The sequence below is a fragment of the Accipiter gentilis genome, chromosome 22 (genome assembly GCF_929443795.1).
Source record: "Accipiter gentilis chromosome 22, bAccGen1.1, whole genome shotgun sequence".
Classification (NCBI taxonomy): Eukaryota; Metazoa; Chordata; class Aves; order Accipitriformes; family Accipitridae; genus Astur; species Astur gentilis.
The window spans coordinates 6,575,401-6,594,920 of NC_064901.1; the positions used below are offsets into that span (position 1 = coordinate 6,575,401).

At 37.8% G+C, this 19,520-nt stretch overlaps 1 protein-coding gene across 2 annotated transcripts in view; it reads right to left on the reverse strand.

Moving 5' to 3' along the window:
• Positions 1 to 19,520, reverse strand: part of NPAS3 (neuronal PAS domain protein 3) — a 622,472-nt gene that overhangs the window by 1,594 nt on the left and 601,358 nt on the right. For both annotated transcript variants that reach the window (XM_049825779.1, XM_049825780.1), the window contains 2 exons: positions 6,008 to 6,155; positions 2,740 to 2,855 (listed from right to left, as the gene is read on the reverse strand). In XM_049825779.1, coding sequence (XP_049681736.1) covers positions 2,740 to 2,855; positions 6,008 to 6,155 — 264 coding nt within the window. The remainder of the gene's footprint in view (positions 1 to 2,739; positions 2,856 to 6,007; positions 6,156 to 19,520) is intronic.

Genomic DNA, 19,520 nt, shown 5'->3' on the forward strand with positions numbered 1-19,520 from the left:
AAACCATTAGCAACAGAAACATAGTATTATAACGCAAGCCCAGATTTCCACCTACCAATGACGTTTGATTGCAGTAAACTCTTTTGGCAAAAGGCTTTCTCTTCTGTAGAGCCACAATTTTTTGCAACATTGTGTTGGGAGAGTTTTGATCACCATGAATCTCTCTGACTCAGGACTGTTAAGGCACTAAAAGCCTATACTACATGGCCTGCACCTTGATTGAGGGGGGCCTTTTCATCTGGTCATTGGACAAGAATCATTTTGACAACTGTGAGCACAGCGGCTGTGTCATCCAAAGTGAAGTCAGTGAACAATCCCATCATGACTGTTATGTTCTGGTGGCTGTTCCTTCACATCTATGTTCTCTTACAGTGGGCAGGCATCCAGGTGTAGCACTATTTACTAATGAAGACTCCAGTCCTCTCATCTCACCATTGCCACTTTCAAAATGGCATGGTGTCTCTGACTTCAGTGGAATTACTGCTGATCTCCTCCTGTGTGAGAGGAGAAGCAGGCCATACGTGTATAAATCTGAATCGATAAACCAGTTAAAACAATTTTGTTACACTGCTAGACTGTTTTCTCATATTCCCCTGAAGGGCAACAAATAAAAAAAAAAAAAAAACCACCCAGAAAAAAATTCAGGCAGCGAATTAAATTCTTGATTGATCCAAATCATCTAAGGGCCATTGAAAATAGGCCAGCTACAGCACTGAGAAGCTGTCACTCTTCTTGCTTGAATTAATTTAGTTGTGTTTTAGATTTTTACCTAATTCTAATACGGATGAAATAAACACTCTAGCCCACTGGACTCAGATAGCCAAAGCAGCTTTGAGACTGAATACGCTCCATTATCACACTATGTTTGAAAGGATCATGAAAGGCTTCAGGAGACCTCGTCTTTTACAGACCAGCCAGAAATCTTTTGTTGGGAAATAAAAGATGTTTTTTCACTCATCAGAGCCAAGTATTACCCTTTTCAGTATGCTCGTTTTAGGGGGAGAGGGAAAGGGCCAGTTTTCCTCTAAAAATTGGTTACTCCTGGAGCCATGTCAATACCAAACAGTTTCCCAGAAGTGCTGGAGAAGGTGGGCTTGACAGGGAAGCTGCCTGAGGATTCAGGGCAATGCACTTCACAAGTCACTTAGTGGAACTTTTGCTTGAGTCACCAGCAGCAGAAAGACCCTCCCTTTTGAAAAATAAACCCACAGAAGCAAAGTAACAGCCACAACCCCCTAAATCTCATCCAGCTTTTTGTTCCACCTAGGGCTGAATTTCTTCTACATTTTTTTTTTTTCTTTTTTTTGAAGATGCTTTCTTTGAGGGCCATGGTTTCTAGCTGGTCAGGAGTGGGCTTAGGGTGAGGTAGTCCAAAGCTGCACAAAGTTTGCCTGGGATTTTATCGCAGCTTGAACTGAACTTGTTGATTTCATCCAAGGTGCTGTTGTGATTTCAGGTCCTTTGGCATTTCTATTAATTGTTCTGTAGGAAGCAACCTCCTGCCTCTGCTGTCTTCCAAGACTCCCAGACATCTCTTTCTGAGAGGTATACATCTGTGCACCTTTGCAGAATGCTCTCTTGTTCTGCATCAGCCTTAGGAGTCATGAATGCACATGCACTTCTCACCTGGAGACACTTACAATGCACATGGGAAATGCAAACTGTTCTCCACGTGTGTTATTTGGCTATTTAGGAACAAGATAGCATAAAGGAAGCACCGGGAACGGATGAAGAGATTCCCAGTGAAGGTGGGCAACAAGCCTCTATGTGTGCCTAATGTTGACTTAAACCATCAAACCAAGCCGTCAAAGCAGAACCAATAAAGGCAGAGGATGAAAGAGAACAGCCATATCATATAATATAACATTAAGGCCTGATCCTCCCCTTGCTTTTGATTGATTTATGTCACTGTGATCCATTTTCTCGAGATTTTTTTTGGTTGTTATCATAGACACGAGAGAAAAATCAGATATATGTATCACATACTATAGAAGAGTAACATCCTTAGTTCTTGGGCCACAGGAAACCATGCTCCTTTCAAAGCCAGATGATCTGTACCTGTGCCTAGGTAACCACTTTTAAAACTAATGGCGAATGTGTGAACCATCTGTGCATTGGACCATCTGCAGGACTAATTTACATACTGAGTTTGACAAGTACATTTAGCTTTTTAAAACACAGCTGAAGTCCCAGACTTAAAGAGCTTAGAAACAAGTGCTTGAACCCATACCTTCTAATAAAACATAATTATTTTAACCCAAGAAAACCCTCAAATTTTGCAATCTTCACTGCCCCCTAGTGAGACTCCTCAAAAATGATTTTACACAGGAAAAAGGGTCGTAAAGATTGACAGTAGAGATTTATCTTCAGAATGTATACCTACTCTGGAAAGACGAGAACTAGAACTATATTCAACAGTTACAACCCCAAGTCCTCTACACAAGGCACAACACCTGTTCATGAAGCTTAGCTGGGAAATCAAATATTCAGTGCAACATAGGCAAGGATGCATGAACAGAGTGAAGAAAAATACTGAGGAAATGGAGATACTGTGGAACTGCTGAGTTCATTAAAAGATTTTGCTAGTGTTTTTTCAATTTAATTTTACAGGAAATTTTTGTTTGTTTGTTTGTTTTGTTGTAATGGAACAATCCTTGCAAAGCAAAAGCAACTGGAAAGCCAACCACATGGCTGTCAAATGAACCTTTTGTGGGTGTAAAGGCACACCATGTGTGTTACCTGAGTTGTCCTTTGAGTCCGATTCAGAGTCAGAGGTCTCTGAGGATTCTGAGGTTTTCTCTGGCAGATGAGGAAGTTGTGCAATATCCATTGGAGTGTCCTTGTATTCTGGGTTACTGAAGAGGAGACAGCAAATATAAACACAATTGGATGATTTGCAGTTTCATGGTTTTCTCCCTCTTTTCATATCAAAGTTCAGGAACAAAGAACATAAATAGGAAGAATAGCAGAGAAAACACAGAAACGTACATTTTTGGCTCCTCAGAGCTTCACAGCAGGGATTTTATGAAGGTTTATTTTAATACTGCTGTCAAATACTTATATTGACCAGGTACTAAAACTCGTTTGATTCTAGTGAAGTTTTAGAGCTATCAAAGCATTCTTACTGAACTGGGACACCAGGGCTTGTGTGAAATCTAACAGTAAAGCTATACTGTGTAATCATCCAACAACAAAATATCTCGAATTCGATCCCATTACTGTGCCTGGAAGGACAGAGAGGGTGTTTTAACTTTTCCAATCTGTTTCTTTCCCACCGGCAATGTCTATTAGAGTTATCTCTGTAACAATGTTCTCAATCAACCTTGCCAGAGCCCTTTCAATACCTGTTTCACTCAACATTCCTGTTTTCCACACTTTAATCAAGCAGACCATACATAAAGTTAGTAAGAAGGTGCTCAGTTAGGGGTACAGAAAATGACTACTGCTCAAAAGAATTTGGCCAAAAAATAGATAAAAAGGGTTATATATTTTTTAAACACTGCACACATGCATCCACATCACCAAGAAACTAAAGCAACCACTCTAACTATATGACAGATGCACATGTGCATGTTAAGATGCATATGTTAGGGATAAAGAACTGTCAACACACCCATTATAATCATATCTTCATCTGCTCATGTGGTGCTCACCTGTGACTTGTTAGCAATGAACATGACTGCAATGTAAAAAAGCAACACTACCAGAGAAAGTGAAAAAAAACCCCAAACCCCAACCCTATGCTTTTTCTCTGCTTGTACCTTTTAAAATGTGTTCCTTTCCCAAATCCATGCAAGGCAGGGGAACAGACACAGCTAGACATACGTGGCATAGGAATGTTGAAAACAAACAAAGTCTTTAAGCATGTTTGAATAGGTGAGCATTTCTATGCAGTTCAAATTCCAGCATGGTGATAGAGCAGAAAATCCGCAGTCCTGCGTAGAACAATATGAGGCAGCACTGGGGGTGACTGACACACTATCACAATGACAGTGTGCCCATATTCAGCCTATTACACTGTACTGTGAAAATTCAGAGTTCACACAGTTCACATTGAAATGCCATTCTTACGATTATCATTTTTATGGTTTTGTCCTGACAAAGTGACTTTATTCTGTTGCATCCCAGGGCAGTCCCCAAATTTGCCCCCTCCAAGCACGAGATGTTCGAGGGCTTTCACACTGTGAATAACAAGTTGCTAGAACAAGAACAGCATTAATCCTCCCTGTCACTATAATTAGTCTATCCTTTTACAGACAGCTGAATCATACTTTCTAATGCATGGAAATGTATACAGACCAGTACTCCTGCTAAGAGTAGACCTAATTATGCCTTGATCTGTCATTAAAATATTATTTAGATATTTGGATCTTTCATGGATTCCAGTACTAGGAGAAATCTAAATTAAAAATACAAATTCGGCGGAGAAGTTAATCTTTCTCTAATAGACCAGTGAGGGGAATGCAGCAGAAGAAAAATCAAGTTCTGGGAGAAGACTTGGGGAAGACCACACTGCTTTTCTTTTTTTGTTAGGTATATTCTGTTGGTAGAGAAAATATTTTTGTGGGATGTTTGTGGGCTAGGTTCACCTGTTGTCTGGAAAGCAGCAAAGGGGACAGTGGCAACTGTTCATAATTCCTATGGACCACTTTTCCAGCTAGAATATGAGCACATTTCTGGGCATTTTGAAGCCCTCTTAGGACTGAGGCAGTGAAGCTGTACTTCCAGTTCAGAATTGGCAGGCTCAAGCTGACCGCTTGAAATGCTGCATTCTGCCTCACTCTTGCAAAAAGAGACAAAAAAGTAGCAGGATAAGGATATATTCAGAAATGCCCATGCTCAATCACAGCAGGACAGAAACATGCAAACCGCAATGAACACTCCACTGCTGGGGATGGTTTCTCACAGTATCCCTCAATGCTCTCCTGCCAGGGGTTGCTTCCTCCTCTTCCCCAAAACGGGAATCAAAAGTATTTCAACATGTGAGTTCAGGCAGGCACAGTCTCTTCAGGGCTTGCTGGACTTGGCATAATAAGTCACAATCTAACCCCTAGACATCACTTTGAACTCTCACGGCATCAAAGGAATGTAACAAACCATGACAAGCAACTTAAAAGGAGAACAGGCCAGAAAACGACAATTGCATTTCACGACAATCTCAAGGTTTCAAATTTTATTTGTCTGTTTGTTCTGCTCTGGAGTGAAACAGAAAATCCCCCAATCTTACTGAACATTTTCACAAAACAGAATGTGTTGAAAGGTATTTTCAGATGAGAACTGTCAGGTTTATATTTCACTGTCTCTCAGTGACTGTTGGTATTCCCTTGAGCTCAGAAACCAGTCCTTTAAAAATACCTGGGCTTTGGTAAAACAGAATTTCTCAGGGAGAAGCCTTTCATTCAATATATTACTGCTATTTCTGTTTAAAATAGTTTAAAATAGTTTTCATTGCCACTTTTATTTTTAAATCCTATTTTGCATTTTCCAGTGTGAATACTGATGGTTACAGGAGCAACATATTAGTTCTAGGCTTTTCCTCTGAGAAAATTCCTCTCTCTCGAGTGAACTGGCAAACACCTTTCAGAAAGACCTTTTTTTGTAGCACTCCAGAAGTTTGCTTCCATGCATTTTCAATAACCAAATAAACCAGTGCCCAGGACTTCACACCAGATTTTATAACACAACTACTAAATGTTGGTGCGGATAATTTTTAACTCTGAGCTCGGGTTGAGTAGATTTCAGGGCAGTGGAGGCATGCAGTAAAGTGGTGGAGGGTTTATCTGAAGACTAAGGCAGCGTAATAATTCGAGAATATTTCAGTGTACTGAGACATGACAGATGTCTCAATAAATATAACCAAATGGCACTGTTTTTGAGGTGGACCATCTGAAAAGTTCTTCTCCTTAGCTTTCTCCAGTAGGTAACTGTTTTTTCCCTAAAACTCTCACCAACAAAGACAAGGAACAGACACAGCAGTTCAAGTGAGAGAAGTGACTGGAAAACCTACCTAAGAAGGTAATTGACCCAGATGATATTCTTCTCACTCGCGTTCTTGGCATTGACAGCTATGGTTGCACTAGACTGTATCCAGATATAACCTCCATTCTTCTGCATCCAGCGGTAATACTTTGTTACACATTGACCCTTATTCAGCACTGGCAAAAAAATACAAACAAAACAGAAGCAAGATATAGTGCATGTTAGAACTGTGGTAAAATGTTCGTCATTGTACAACATGCCACAAGTATAAGCAGAAGATCCTTGGCTTCCTTTAGGTTTAATGCAGCACGCCAGTGAGATGACAAACAGGATCTGAAGTTCAGTATTACTAGCTGCATGTTTTAGAAGTTTTCAAAGTATAATTTTAATCTGTTTTTGGAAACTCTAGTGGAAGAAGAAAAGAAAAAGAACTACAAATCTCTTTGGTTCACAGAATACTTATTGCTGTGTGGACATTTTCAATGCACTCAATGTCAAACTGCAAAAAAAGAAAAGGAAAAAAAAGAGGCAAATTTATATGTGATTTATTCATAGCTCCTAGGTAGACCTCTTTGAGATTCTGGATATTTGAAAGGTTTGGGAAGATACTCTACCCCTGCTGCTTTGATCATTTCTCCTTATTGCAGGCGATATCAACCACTGAACTTACACATCTGTTTCTTTGATCTTGTCAAACAGAATTTACAGTTCTCAGATGAACCAAATCTCCACTGGTCAGTGGGGGGAAAGTCTTGGGAGAATTTACTTTCTACCAGAGCAAAGTAAATCCACCAACAGACTGTGAAAGAGGCCTAAGGGAGGCACAGAATGGCTTGGCTAGAGCCAAAGAGTGATGGCTCTCTCCGCTGTTTGAAATACGCTAGGAAACAGAGAAACAAGTAAAAGCAATCAGTAATGTGAAACGGTGCTATTAAATGCTCACAGCAAGAAGGCTTAAAAATACAGATGTTTAAAGTAATACTTCAGCCAAAATATTGCAAAGTTGAAACGGATTTGGTTTGTATCTGATGCTTCAGTGACAGGAGAAGGGGATGAAATGCAGATCTTTCAGTGGAAGGGAGCAGCATGGTTTCAAAGATAAACCTAAACTATACAAAATCTGGGTACTATTGTTACTAGAGCACTTACTCTCCCCTACATTCCGTACTAATCCATTAAGCTTTGTGCACTAGAGGGCAGTGTGCATTCATATACACCTTCTGCTTTTGTCATGTCCTTGTCTCCGTCTGCTAAAATGAAAAACCTCTAACTGCTGTAATAAATTTGGCTAAATTAGCTGCTAAATGGTTATCTCAAGTAATATGTATTTGCATTAATCATCTTGCTCTAAACCAGAACAAGCCAGAGTCCTAAAGACGTAGTAAATTCATATTGTCCATTTAATTACGGCTAATAAGTGCTTCATATACAATAGTTTCATGAAGTACATTTTCATTTTTTTTTTTTTGTAGAGGGAAAAGAAAAAAGTCACTTTGGAAAGAATAAGTATTTAAGGCAGTTAAAGTTCCTACCATAAATGTGACAAATGACACTTTGGAGCTTTCAAGTTAACCAAATGTCTATATCCCTAATTATACATATGAATGTACCTATAGCTAAATCCGTGTACAACAGGTATCTACAGAAAAAGATATTTACAAAGGCAGAGATACAAACACAGATGCTTTCTTATCTTGGAGGGATCCCCCAATCCCCACTCCAATTTTTCAACTACTGAATAAAAAAATGCATGTAAAAAAGTGCAATGTAAAGTGAATGTAAAGTGCAAGTTAGGTTCAGCTGTAATATGAACAAATATTTGTGATCCGGGTCCTGTTGTTTTTCAGCAACTGCTAGTTAATTAGGTGTGTTTCTAGCAGAGATCCATAAGTTTTCCTACATTTTTACTTTTGTATTCCAAGCTCTAAATATTCTGCTATGATAATTCATTGGCTTCAAAACCTCATTACACAGCAGAATAAAGATAAAATATAAACAACTGACTAGCCAGCATTTCTGTCAAGCCAATGTTGTATGCCACTTTAGAAAACAATCTCACATAAATTAGCCCAACTTTATCAGTTATGAAGAATAAGGGAAGAAAAGTACTGCTGAAAGTTTTGATTACTGTAGACTTTTCCATTTCAGTAAAATTGGATATTCAAAATACTCTGCTTACAGCTGACAGTAAAACTGATAGGCCTGGAAGTCTGGAGTGATATCGTCTCCTTTCTGGAAACCTGAACACCCACAGGTGTGTGCAGAAACCAGTAAAATCTATCTGAACTTGTATCTACTAATTATACTGTTGTCTTCTTTACAACAGTTTTTATCTGAGGAGTTTTCCATGCTATACAAATACCAAAGGATGAATCCTCACAATTGCCCACAAGCACATTTGAAAGTCAAGGTACCAGGTGAGCCACTAGCCAGTGTCTGAAGAGCGCACGGCAATTCTGCATAGTGATAGCTACGAGGACCCAGATCCTCCAGCTCTTTCAGTCCATTTCATCCTAGGTAAGTCCTTCCTCCTTCAGTACCTTTTGTATTGATTGTTGCACCACTGGAAAAGTCTATGTCATGAGCTATACAGAGCATTCATTTCAGAACTATGGAAAAAAGGGGGAAATTAAAACCTTATAAGTTATTTCTGAAGGAAAAGGTGATTGCTTTTTCAGGAAAGAGAATTCAGAGCATCAGAGTTGCATACAAACCATCTACAGTCAGAGTTCAGGCTCCCAAATTACTATACATCCACAGAATATCTGAAATACTGTCTTGAAAATGAGCTTTCCATAAAGTTAATCTACCTGCAAATTCCCACTCTCTGTTTGGCCACCTCAGATGTATTACCACATACACAGGATTTTCCTTCCTGCATCTGTCTAAAGCACATTGCATATGAGAGATTCGTGGACCACGCTCTGAAGGAAGTCCCACGATTCAATATAAAAATTCTCTCTGTAAAGAGATTCTCTGGCAGGCCAGCTGTGCTGTGCTGCTAAATCTGGTTCTTACATCCTTTGAGAGTGCACCAGGCACCCCCAAGCCAGTTCTGAAAGCTCATACTATAGCTTGGGAAGAAATTTCTCAATGTGATGAAAGAGAATGAATGAAAAAAAATTTGAAATATTTCCTAATTCACGGTATTTTTTAACTGTTGACATTGCCAAGCTGAAACTTAGAAATTAGATGAGAATTTTGAGAAAACAAGCAACTAGAAGGACATGTCAGGAAGGGGAATCTATCTGGTTTACTGATAACCTAGTGTTACTGAGTAAAGCCCAGTTTCATTTTGAGAATCTTCAGTTTGCAGGTACAGGGAGTCCATTAATAAAGTTACTGATTTTGAGAAGAAATGAAAGTAAAGAATTAGTCTACCCTAAGCTCTGCTTGTGAAGTTGTGTTTTGTTACTAGCAGCAGACCACGCGTTTCAGCTTAGCTTAAACTTCTGAAAAAGTAATGCCATGTGGGCTACATCCTGTACTTATTCAGACTGTACTTAAGACAAATCCCTTATTGAGAATCAGGGTTCAGCTCTGTATTTTTGTACACTGAGAAATGTAAAGAGTTTTAAATTTCTATTTGTATTACACATGGAGTACTCAGTCTGGCAGACAATGTAGTGTAGGGGAAGGCGAGACTTGTGACCACATCAGTGGGATGGCTCATGTGACTGAAGTTACACGGGATTATGCAGGATTGGGTTATATAATTACATATATACACATATATATCTAAACTTTTTAATCAAAGGGAATAACTGAGGGTTATTGTTTTAAAACTAGTGACCTTTATGTTAGCTGCACAGATATATTCCCTAAAATGGTGGATGCTAAACTCGACTAAAATTTGCTGAAACTAGTTACTCAATTTGAATTCAGTGGTTAGCATGCAAGAAATGCACAGTATGTCATGCTAAGAACTAAAAAAAACCCCTCACTTATTTTTCAAAGTATGAATATATTGCTATGTACACAGTTCCCAACAGAGGGATTTCAGTTTTCCTTGGTAGCTTTGCGCACAGCAATATTCTTGTAGCAGTGGAGTGAAGGAGGGGGGAGAAGAAGAAACAGTCAGTGTTCTTTGCAGGAACCTATTTCTGTTAGAAAATCAAAATAAATCAGTACAAGTTTGTCTTCAGAAATATGGTTACAAAAAGAAAAAGAACATAGTTTCTTCCTGTAAGGCTGTTCTGAGAAATCAAAGCCAAAGCTTCTAAATAGTGAGTTGTGTTTTAAAAGAAGGAAGTAGCTTAATTCAGTTTGAAGAGGAGATGAAGAAATTGTGTATCAAAAGCAGTCTTTTAGCAAAGTCTCTTACAAAAGGACATTTTACTCATGTGCATATGCATTTAAAAGCTACACTATATTGCGTATTCAGGTAAGTATTGAGTAAATAGGAAATGATGAGATCATCTTACATATTCACACAGCTTCACAAAGAGACTCTTTATAACTGGTGAAAATATTGAGGTTACATCTGCTGTGCTATTCACCCTTCTCCTTGAAATACCTTTATCAATGACTGGATGGTATTGATACTGAATTCCCCTTGTGATAAACTTATAAGAATATTTTTAATTTACTGCATGAGGATGAAAATGTCATACTTAATACCATAGTCGGATACTTAGCTGCAGCCACAAGTACTCTTTCTACATTCACAAAACTGGCAGACGAAACATGAAAAGGAATACTGACTCTTTAATCTCCACTTCTCCACCTAAGGCCCAAGGCAAGCTGACAGGGTAACTTCGTTCTGGAAACAGAGGGGTTTTTTATTTTTTTTTAATTCTGGATTACTTTTTCTTCTGCTTTTGAAAACTGTGGGCTATAGGGGAATGAACCTGGCATAGACTTAAAACAAGAACAAGTTTCTTTATCTGAAAAGTTACAGTCCTTGATGCTTACAGGAAGGTCATTTTCAAAACCCACAGGAAAAATAGCATCACAGCCAGAAAGAGTGCATTAAGTGCCTTATTTGCTTGTAACAGAGACAGTTTTTCATTTATAACAGCTCCAAGGATCAAGTGAGTCTTTGATGTTGTAAGGACTTTTCTATAGATTTTGCAATTAGTGAGTTAGATATTTTAAATAGCAGGTATCCACAAACTGGATTTTAGCAATGAAAAAAACGTACTGAGCAATATTTAGCAATGTTAAATGATGTTTGTTACTTAAACAGAATTACGAGCTAGGTGATAGGAGACTTGTAGACATTCAGTGAGCAAAAGTGTGCCATCTATGCTATTCTCCACAAACACTTCGATTTTGTATCTACTACAGGGGCTAGGGTGAGGAGGAGGGGATGTAAGCCAGGACAGTGTGCAAACGTGTTCCCTACCCACCAGGCCAAAAGCGTGGCCTCCACAGCAGATTGCCTGAGGAAGAATGCCACCTTCCCATCACAAAAGTCCCCATGGCTCACGCTGCTCTACCTCCCCTCACTGGAGACAGTTGCTTACCACCCCTGTGTGACACTGTATCTCAACAGAGTTCTCTTAAGAAACATAGAAAGATGATATCTGTTTAGAAAAATACTGGTTCTCTGAGGCTTTAGGAAGCTGCATTTTACTCACACCGTATAACAGGAGAAAGCCCTGAGTGCTGGACAGAGAACATCTTTTTTTAGGTTTGGGTAGAATGCAATAACACTGAATGAGACTTGGCTGCTATCGTGATAGGAATATTAGACAGTAATAATTGCTGGCTTCTAAACATAAATTAATCTATTCCAAAGTCATGCAGGAAGTAGCAGGTCAGATTCATGAAAGAAAACTGTACCTCACTGGTATCCAAATTCCCACCTAACTTCTTCATTCACCTGGGATAACTCTTTTAAGCATATACAGTCGCTCTAAAAATGCTAAGTGTGGCAATTGATTCATTGCTTACTTCTGCAATATGGAATACTGTTTAATCTTCCCGTGCGGGGATGTTACATACATAAATACCTGGCAAATTAGGCAAAAATAAGGATCAACAACCTTGCAGAAAAAAATTAAAAAGCCTTAATTGACATTTAGAAAAATTGGAAAGCTTAAGAATCTTTAAAAACGAAGCAATACTTTTCCTGCCTCACTTTGAAGAAAAGCAAACGATAAAAGTGGTCTGAGTCAAACTGTTAAAAAAATGTGGATTCATATTAGGATTGAAGGTTGTAGCTCAAGGTCATCACTTGCCAAATACAGTGAGAAAAGTCTTGCATACTACATATCAAGCTAGGGAAGAAAAGTAACTCTAAATAGTAAAAATAGTTTGGAAAAACATTAATGGATTTTGTAACCTATCCTAATCCCAGGAGAGTGGTACTACAGCCTTCTGAAAATTCCTAGCCTCTGCTAGAGATTCTACCTTCATTTGATCCAACTTATCTCAGATAAAGACCAGGAAGATGTTTTGTCTAACATCAACTCTATGTTATCAGTTTACATGATGTCAGTTCACAGCAGCAGTACAAATTTATTAAACCCCAGCAAAACCAGAAAAAAAAAGTATTTCCCAGCACTAAGCACAAATCATCTCCTACTTGAACAACAGAGACACTTTTCAACCCCTCCATCCTTTTCACGGTGGTTATAACATGGTTCATTGTTTAAAATTACAATTTTATAATTATGCTTAACAATAACTATTAATGAGAACATATAATGTTAGGTAGGATGTTTATTTTAAAACATTATGTAAGTATTGATCGAATGTAATGACAGAAATATAATATATAATTCAATGTATCACTAGATGCACTCTTCCATGGAAGCTTACAGCATGCATATCAGAAAACTTCTCTGTTGTTTCTATAGATAAAAATGATGTAAATAAACTAACTAAATAAGTTTATTTAATGACAAACTGGATTGAAAAATGAACAGTAGATTTGTCTACCTAGGATTCTCTACGTTTTCTTCTCTCTTTCTTAACTTTTCTTTTCCCTCATGATTTGTCTGTCTCCCCATGACTTTTAAAACTTCAATCCTGCCATAAAATGATTTTCTTCTGCTAATATTGAAATGGTCGTTTAGAAACCCAAGCCTGCTTTGAACACCAACTTCAGACAGAACTTCCATTATCATTAATGAACTCTCTCTGTTCAAACTGGAGGGGAAAATGAAATCCCAGATCCAAATTTTGCCCTCAGCTACTAAAACGCAACATCAGAGGAGAAATTTGGCCCTGCTTGCTCAAGAAACTTAAATCTGTCCTCCATCTCTCCACTAATATTAATGTCCATCATATGACAACCTATGTAAGATTAATGACTTTAGAACATAACCCTTTCCATGCCAAATGTATCAGCAGACTACACATAACTATATCTCCTATGAATAGGAAAAGAGATAGAAGTTTCACAGAAGCAGATTGGCAGCAATATTAATTTTATTTTTGAATTTCATAGGTTAAAGATGGTCTGCTTCAAGGGACAGTATCCCTTTAAACATGCTTTCATTTCTGGGATAAAAGTCCCTGTTTGGGTACTTGGACTGAGTGAAATGAGTAGTTTTCTCAGCCTAATCTCTAGAGGAAAGGGATCCACAGCACAGTGGCATGGTGGCATGGCACAACTGAATGTTCAACTACCCTTCTATCAACCACAAAGATTCATCACCACATCACATTTGGCAGTAAACTACATTAGACATTTTTAAAGGAAATTGTCCCTTTATACCAAATGACTTGTAAAAGAAAAGAAAAGGAAATAAACCAAAACTTTGCACTTTTCTCCACAAGCTGTAAAAAAATAGCTTAGCACTAACCAAAAAAACTTCCTTGTAATATAAAAATAAAAGAACTTCTGAATAAGTAAGCATTTTATGATCTCAGAACGAACACCTAGCAATCTGTGGACATTGGGTACAAAGTCTTCAGATGTTTGGCAGGGCATTCCCAAAAGCCCACTGAGCCAAAGTCCCGGACACCAGCCCACTCACTTTATAAGTTATCAGACACCAAAACCAACATTGATCCACCACTGTCCACATCACTCATGGATGGCAAAGCCACAAGTGATTTATGCGGGTTCTTTCAAACAACTGCTAATAAATCCTATTGCCACACCGTCACATATCTGATATATGCTACACATTTTACTAATACTGTTTTCAAGTCCTTCTGGCTTTGAAAACTGTCTCCGTCAGAGACACAAGGTCAACTGTCTAGACCTTTGAAAAGTAAAAAGAAAAGAAAAAACCCAGTAGCACTAATGTGTTTCTAAACCTCTGGAAAGGTCTGCAACAATTTCTTCATACCTTCACATAGTGACATTTTAGGATGGAATATTTCACAGCCTAGTAAGCTGCAAACAAAATCCTTAATCTGTCCTTGGATTTTCAATGAAGCAACATTGTTTCTGACTTAGCGACTACAAGGTGATGAACAATTTTGGTCTCAATAATTTTGGAGGGAACCTCAGCAATGAAAGTGAAAAGATATGTGGCTCAAGTACTTTTCCCCTTCATTTTTAAAATAGCATACATTTACTTTATGCAGCAAAAGTCACCACAGAAATAGTTTACTGGACAGAATGAAGGTGAAGCTGCTGGAGGTACACAGTAAAACCTTTTATTCCCATGGCTTTGCAATTTATCATGTGCTTCTGCAATCTATCACAAGAATAATATCAAAGTATACATTCATCTTTGGGGTTGGAAATTTTGAGCACAAAGAGACTTGGAAAAAAATTAAAAAAAGAAGATTATTAAGAAAGTAACTGGGAAACCAGAAGTTCCCAGCAGAAGTCAGAGCTCAGCCTTCACTCTATAGCCCCTTAATGCAGTAGCTGTACTTACACAGTTGGTACTACATGCATTTTTAATGTAAAAATAGGAGAAGGGTTTAGGTGTAAATTTCAACTGACTGTGAGCTGTGGAAGACTTACAATGGAGACCCTACAAACTGAAATGGGAACGTACTAATCAGTATTGCATTAGATTTAATTTGAAGATGAAATAGCATCAGGAATTAAGTTAAAGAGTTATTGATACAAACTATCTGAGGCATCTTGCAAAATAACTGTATATTGCTAAGCTACAGAAGGCAGAACTGCAATTAGGATCAGCAGCTAGTGGTTTAAGTAGCTTAAAGGTTTAGCTTTGTAGAGTTTTCTGGTTTGTTTACTATCCAAAAGATCTGATGCTTATGGTAAACTCTTATATACCTTACATACAAAAAACATTTGTCTGATATCACATGATATGCACCTGGAAAACAGCCACAAAATATCAGGAAGATTAGAAATCTATTGGGATTTAAAATGATATCTGAATATTTATATGGATAATTAGAATACCAAATATTACAATAGTAACAACCATCCTCCACAAACAGAAATGCAAGCAGTGGTATAAATCTCATCTTTCAAGGAACGAACCAATCATGAGTTAATAGTGTATTATGTAGAAAACAAGGGTGCAAGGTGTACATATTTGCATATTGCAGAGTTTTTCCCCCTTCTTCTAAAGTAACTGGCTTTAGTCAGAAAGCAGACAAAGAAACTAACCTAGACAGACCAGCATCTCTCATAATCCAAAGAAGCACTTGCAGGCGCAAACACAACAGGATTTCAGAGCATGGCTAAAAGACACCAAACATACACACTCTTGCTTAGGTGCACATAAATTAAGATCCATTAGGACAGAAAAACAAACACTAGGCACGGCCTAAACCCAAAGTCTGTGCTCCTTTTTTCCTTGTATGAATCAAACCAATGTTTTCTTTTTGTGCTTCTGTTTCTTTTGGTTTCTTATCTCCTGTTCCCTCATCTTGCTCTATCGCCACTATCTCCAGTCAAAAAGACATAAGGATGCCAGTCTCCAATGCAGAAATCCTTGCTGATCCATAGTATGGACAGAGAGGAAGATTGTGCAGGTGGTCAGAGCAACACTTCTGCAATAGTTTGAAAATAAGATACACTAGACTCTCATCAGGATGCCAGGCGGGCTTAGTTTAAGAATTAGCTGAACACCAGACATTCTATCAGCCTAATTTAGACTCAATCTTGCTTTTTAGTGATGATAATAAACTTGTACAAACATGAGATTCATTTGTATATTTTAGCATTTTATTTCAATCCCAGAATGCAAAACCTGACATTGGAATCAGTTTGATTTTTTTGGTGATTGAAGATATTAAGTACTACAAGAGCATTGAAATTTCGATCTGATTAGGATAAAAATTCCTCAGGATCAAAACACTTCTTTTTTTTCCCCTACAGTTTTACTAATTGTGTGCTACTTGACATTGCAGAGTTATTCCACAGCATGATAGAAAAATATGTGAAGTGTATTTTACTGTTAGAAATTATCAACTCATTCTATTTGTTTTTCATGTGTTTGAGGTTATTAAGAGAATAAAAAATTATAACTGATATGCATAAGTTAAAAGAGTTAGTTCAACTACAGCTGGTAGGCTAAACCACTAAGCAATATTTTGTACAGCAATAGAATTTTTCTACTGAACATACATAAAAGAAATCATGAATATATAACTGATTTAAAAGCAGACTGAGGGGGTAATATCCCTTGAAAAATAGGGGAGCCATGAAAAAGGTGAATGTGGAATAGTTTATTTTCAGAAAGACTGGATTATTCTAACCACTGGAAACCAGATAAAGTAGATCAGAGGGAGTGCTACCAAACATACTCATCAGAGACCTTTGCTTTATGGGAAATGAACTGCCCTGGCTCACTGTTCCTGAGGAACTGTATTTCTTATAGTTGTAAATCAAATCCTGAAGAAACAGGATGATATTTTCTAAGCAATAGCTGAGGACAACAAGTATGTTTTTTGTGTCAGGTTTCTGAATTTAGACCTCAATTAGGATTCCAAAATGAAAAAGCACATATTATATACCAATATATACTTGTGACAGTGTTCTCACAAGCAATATATTAATTTTCAAATGGTGGCACATTGTCCTATATTTGTCCAAAAGTATATTCATGGCTGCCTTCAGAGGTCCTGACTTTCATCCTTCCTTGCTGCTTTCTTAATGACCTTCATTGAAGAGTAACATCAAGTACTTGATTTTCAATGAAGGTCATTAATTTTTTTCAATTAAATGGAAGAGGTATACTCCTACAGCATATGATATCCATTCAATCTTAGCAAGAAATGTATTTCTGAAATCAAAAAGGGATGTTGCAGACCTCTGTATGATAACAGTGTCAACCAAATGGAAGCACATATGCACAGCATTGTACTCTAGAGAGCAGTGAGTGTCAATTGCCCTTGCTGGCTCTACAGACAGTGCTAAAACCTGATGCAACAGTAATTTTATTAATCTGCTTGATTTCTGATATTGATTTGACATAAAATGTATCCTGCTAGCTTTAAGATCAGGGAAATTTTCTTGTCATTCTACCCATACAGGGTCTCATGGCTTGGTGAAAGTGTATGAACTGCCCTCTGCTTGACATACAATTCAGCCCTGCAATGTTTCTATGCAGAGGCAAGTAAAAAGAGAGGATCTGCTTACCTTCCCCATTCTTACAAGTGGTGAAGTAGAACCGGGGGCATGAGGGGTCTTTCTAGGGTGTTAGTTCTAGATGCATAACTATGAAACATAGAACATTCAACTTCAACTTTTTCATGCCACATATCCTAATGAAGAGCTCTGTTACACATAGCTAGGATTAGGGACTGTATCTGAGCCAGGGTACAGCTAGACCTGTAATTTTTGAGGGCTCAGATTCAAACACAAGTTGTTGCAGCTTAGCCAGTTGGTGTGTGTCAGCTGAGCCAAGAGCTGAGCCATGATGCTGGATGGTGTACAGGCTGTTAGATTAGAGAACATTTTAACTATAATCTCTGTGAGAGAAACTTGATTTATGATAAGTGATATGTGTCAGTATTCTACAAGCAATTTGTTCAACAAACACAGCGAAGATGAACAAATGAGAAGTTTCCCAAACTTCTGAAACCATGTAGCATTATAAAACGGGAAACAGATTAACAAGGTAGAATTGTAACAACAAACAGTTGTCTGGGAGAACTTTCTATTTCTGTTTGAAAAAAATTGACAAGTCAATAACTTGTGGGATCACCACCATGTATTATTGTATTGGAATAAATGCAGGCATATGTAGAGTTAGAGTATGAATGTTGTTTTATTAATCCACAAGGGCATCAAGCTATAAGTAACATAAATCTCTAAGTAGAAATCTTGACTCCACTGAACCTAATGGAATTTTTGCTATTTAATTCACTGGGGTCAGAATTTTAGTCCATATAAATTTGCTGGTTTAGGTTATAATCCCCATGTCCATTGAAGCCAATGAAAGCTGTTCTATTGACTGTAACTGACCTTTCATTAGGGCAGCAGTTCCCTTACAAAAGACTGTTGTCACTGCTATAGTCCTGCAGACCTTCTTCACCATTATACTTGTTATGGTCACATTCCTGAAACTGCTTTTGTCTTTTATCTGAGATGGTGTTAACAAGGCCTGTTTTTCAGTTTCTAATGGGCTGCTATGATCTGAAGCCATCAACAGCCCTCTTGATTTTTTCTGTGTGATTTAGTGCAACATTTTCTTCTTTGCTTGTTTTCCTCTTTGATGTCTTTGAATAACCTGGATGAGAAGAGAGGATGTATTGGTCTTCATTTTTTTTCTGGTACGTTGTCAGTGAATAGGCAGAGTAGCTGTTTCATTTGTGTTTATTTTACCCTTAGATCTACTACTGCAATTTGGGTTTCTTCTTGTTTTAATCTTTAAAAATTATTTTCTCTCCTGTAAAAATCAATCAAGACTTTTAGCTGCATTCTGCAGTCCTCCATAAAACACAACCTTTTCAGTTTTCTGCTTTCTCAAGTCCTGCTTCTACTTTTCTATAGGGCTTTCTAACCATTACTTTAGCTTCCAGCTCCTCTTCAAAATATTGCATAATGTTGTGGTTTTCCCCCCTCCATTGTAATCTCAAGCAATTATTTTGTATGCTGTACTGGCAAATTTCCTGAATTGTCTATTTTGGGGAACTGCAGTTCTGCTGGGTTTTACCTTCTACAGCCAGTGTCTGCAAGTTCCTGAATTTTAGCTCTGATTTTATTTTAACTAAACCAGAATGATTTTCTCTTTCTAGTTTGGTTTGAACTTGATTTTCTAGGATGGACAAGTTGGTATAAAGTATTTTGGGATTTTGTGATTTCTTTCTCTTGTATTTTTTCTACAAAGTTTTTTTCCAAATGCTAGAAAAGTCAAGCATCTCTCTGGGCAAAGATATGAACCACTTCAGCTTTTACAGGACTTATAATGGGCAGGTATACTTCCTGAGCTGTTCCCAAGTCTAATTTAAGCTTGAATATCTTTCATCCAGAGCATGAGTTTGAACAACATGAAAAGACAAATGCAAAGTCCTGTACCTGCGATGGACTGATTCCCTGCAATGGTACAGGCTGGGGACTGGCTTGCTGGGTTGTTGCTTTGCAGAAAAGGACCTGCAGTTCTGATGGACAGTATGCTAAGCATGAATCAGCAGTGTGCTCTATGGGCTGCACAAAAAAGTGTATAGCCAGTAGATCACAGAAAGTCATTATTACCCTTCAT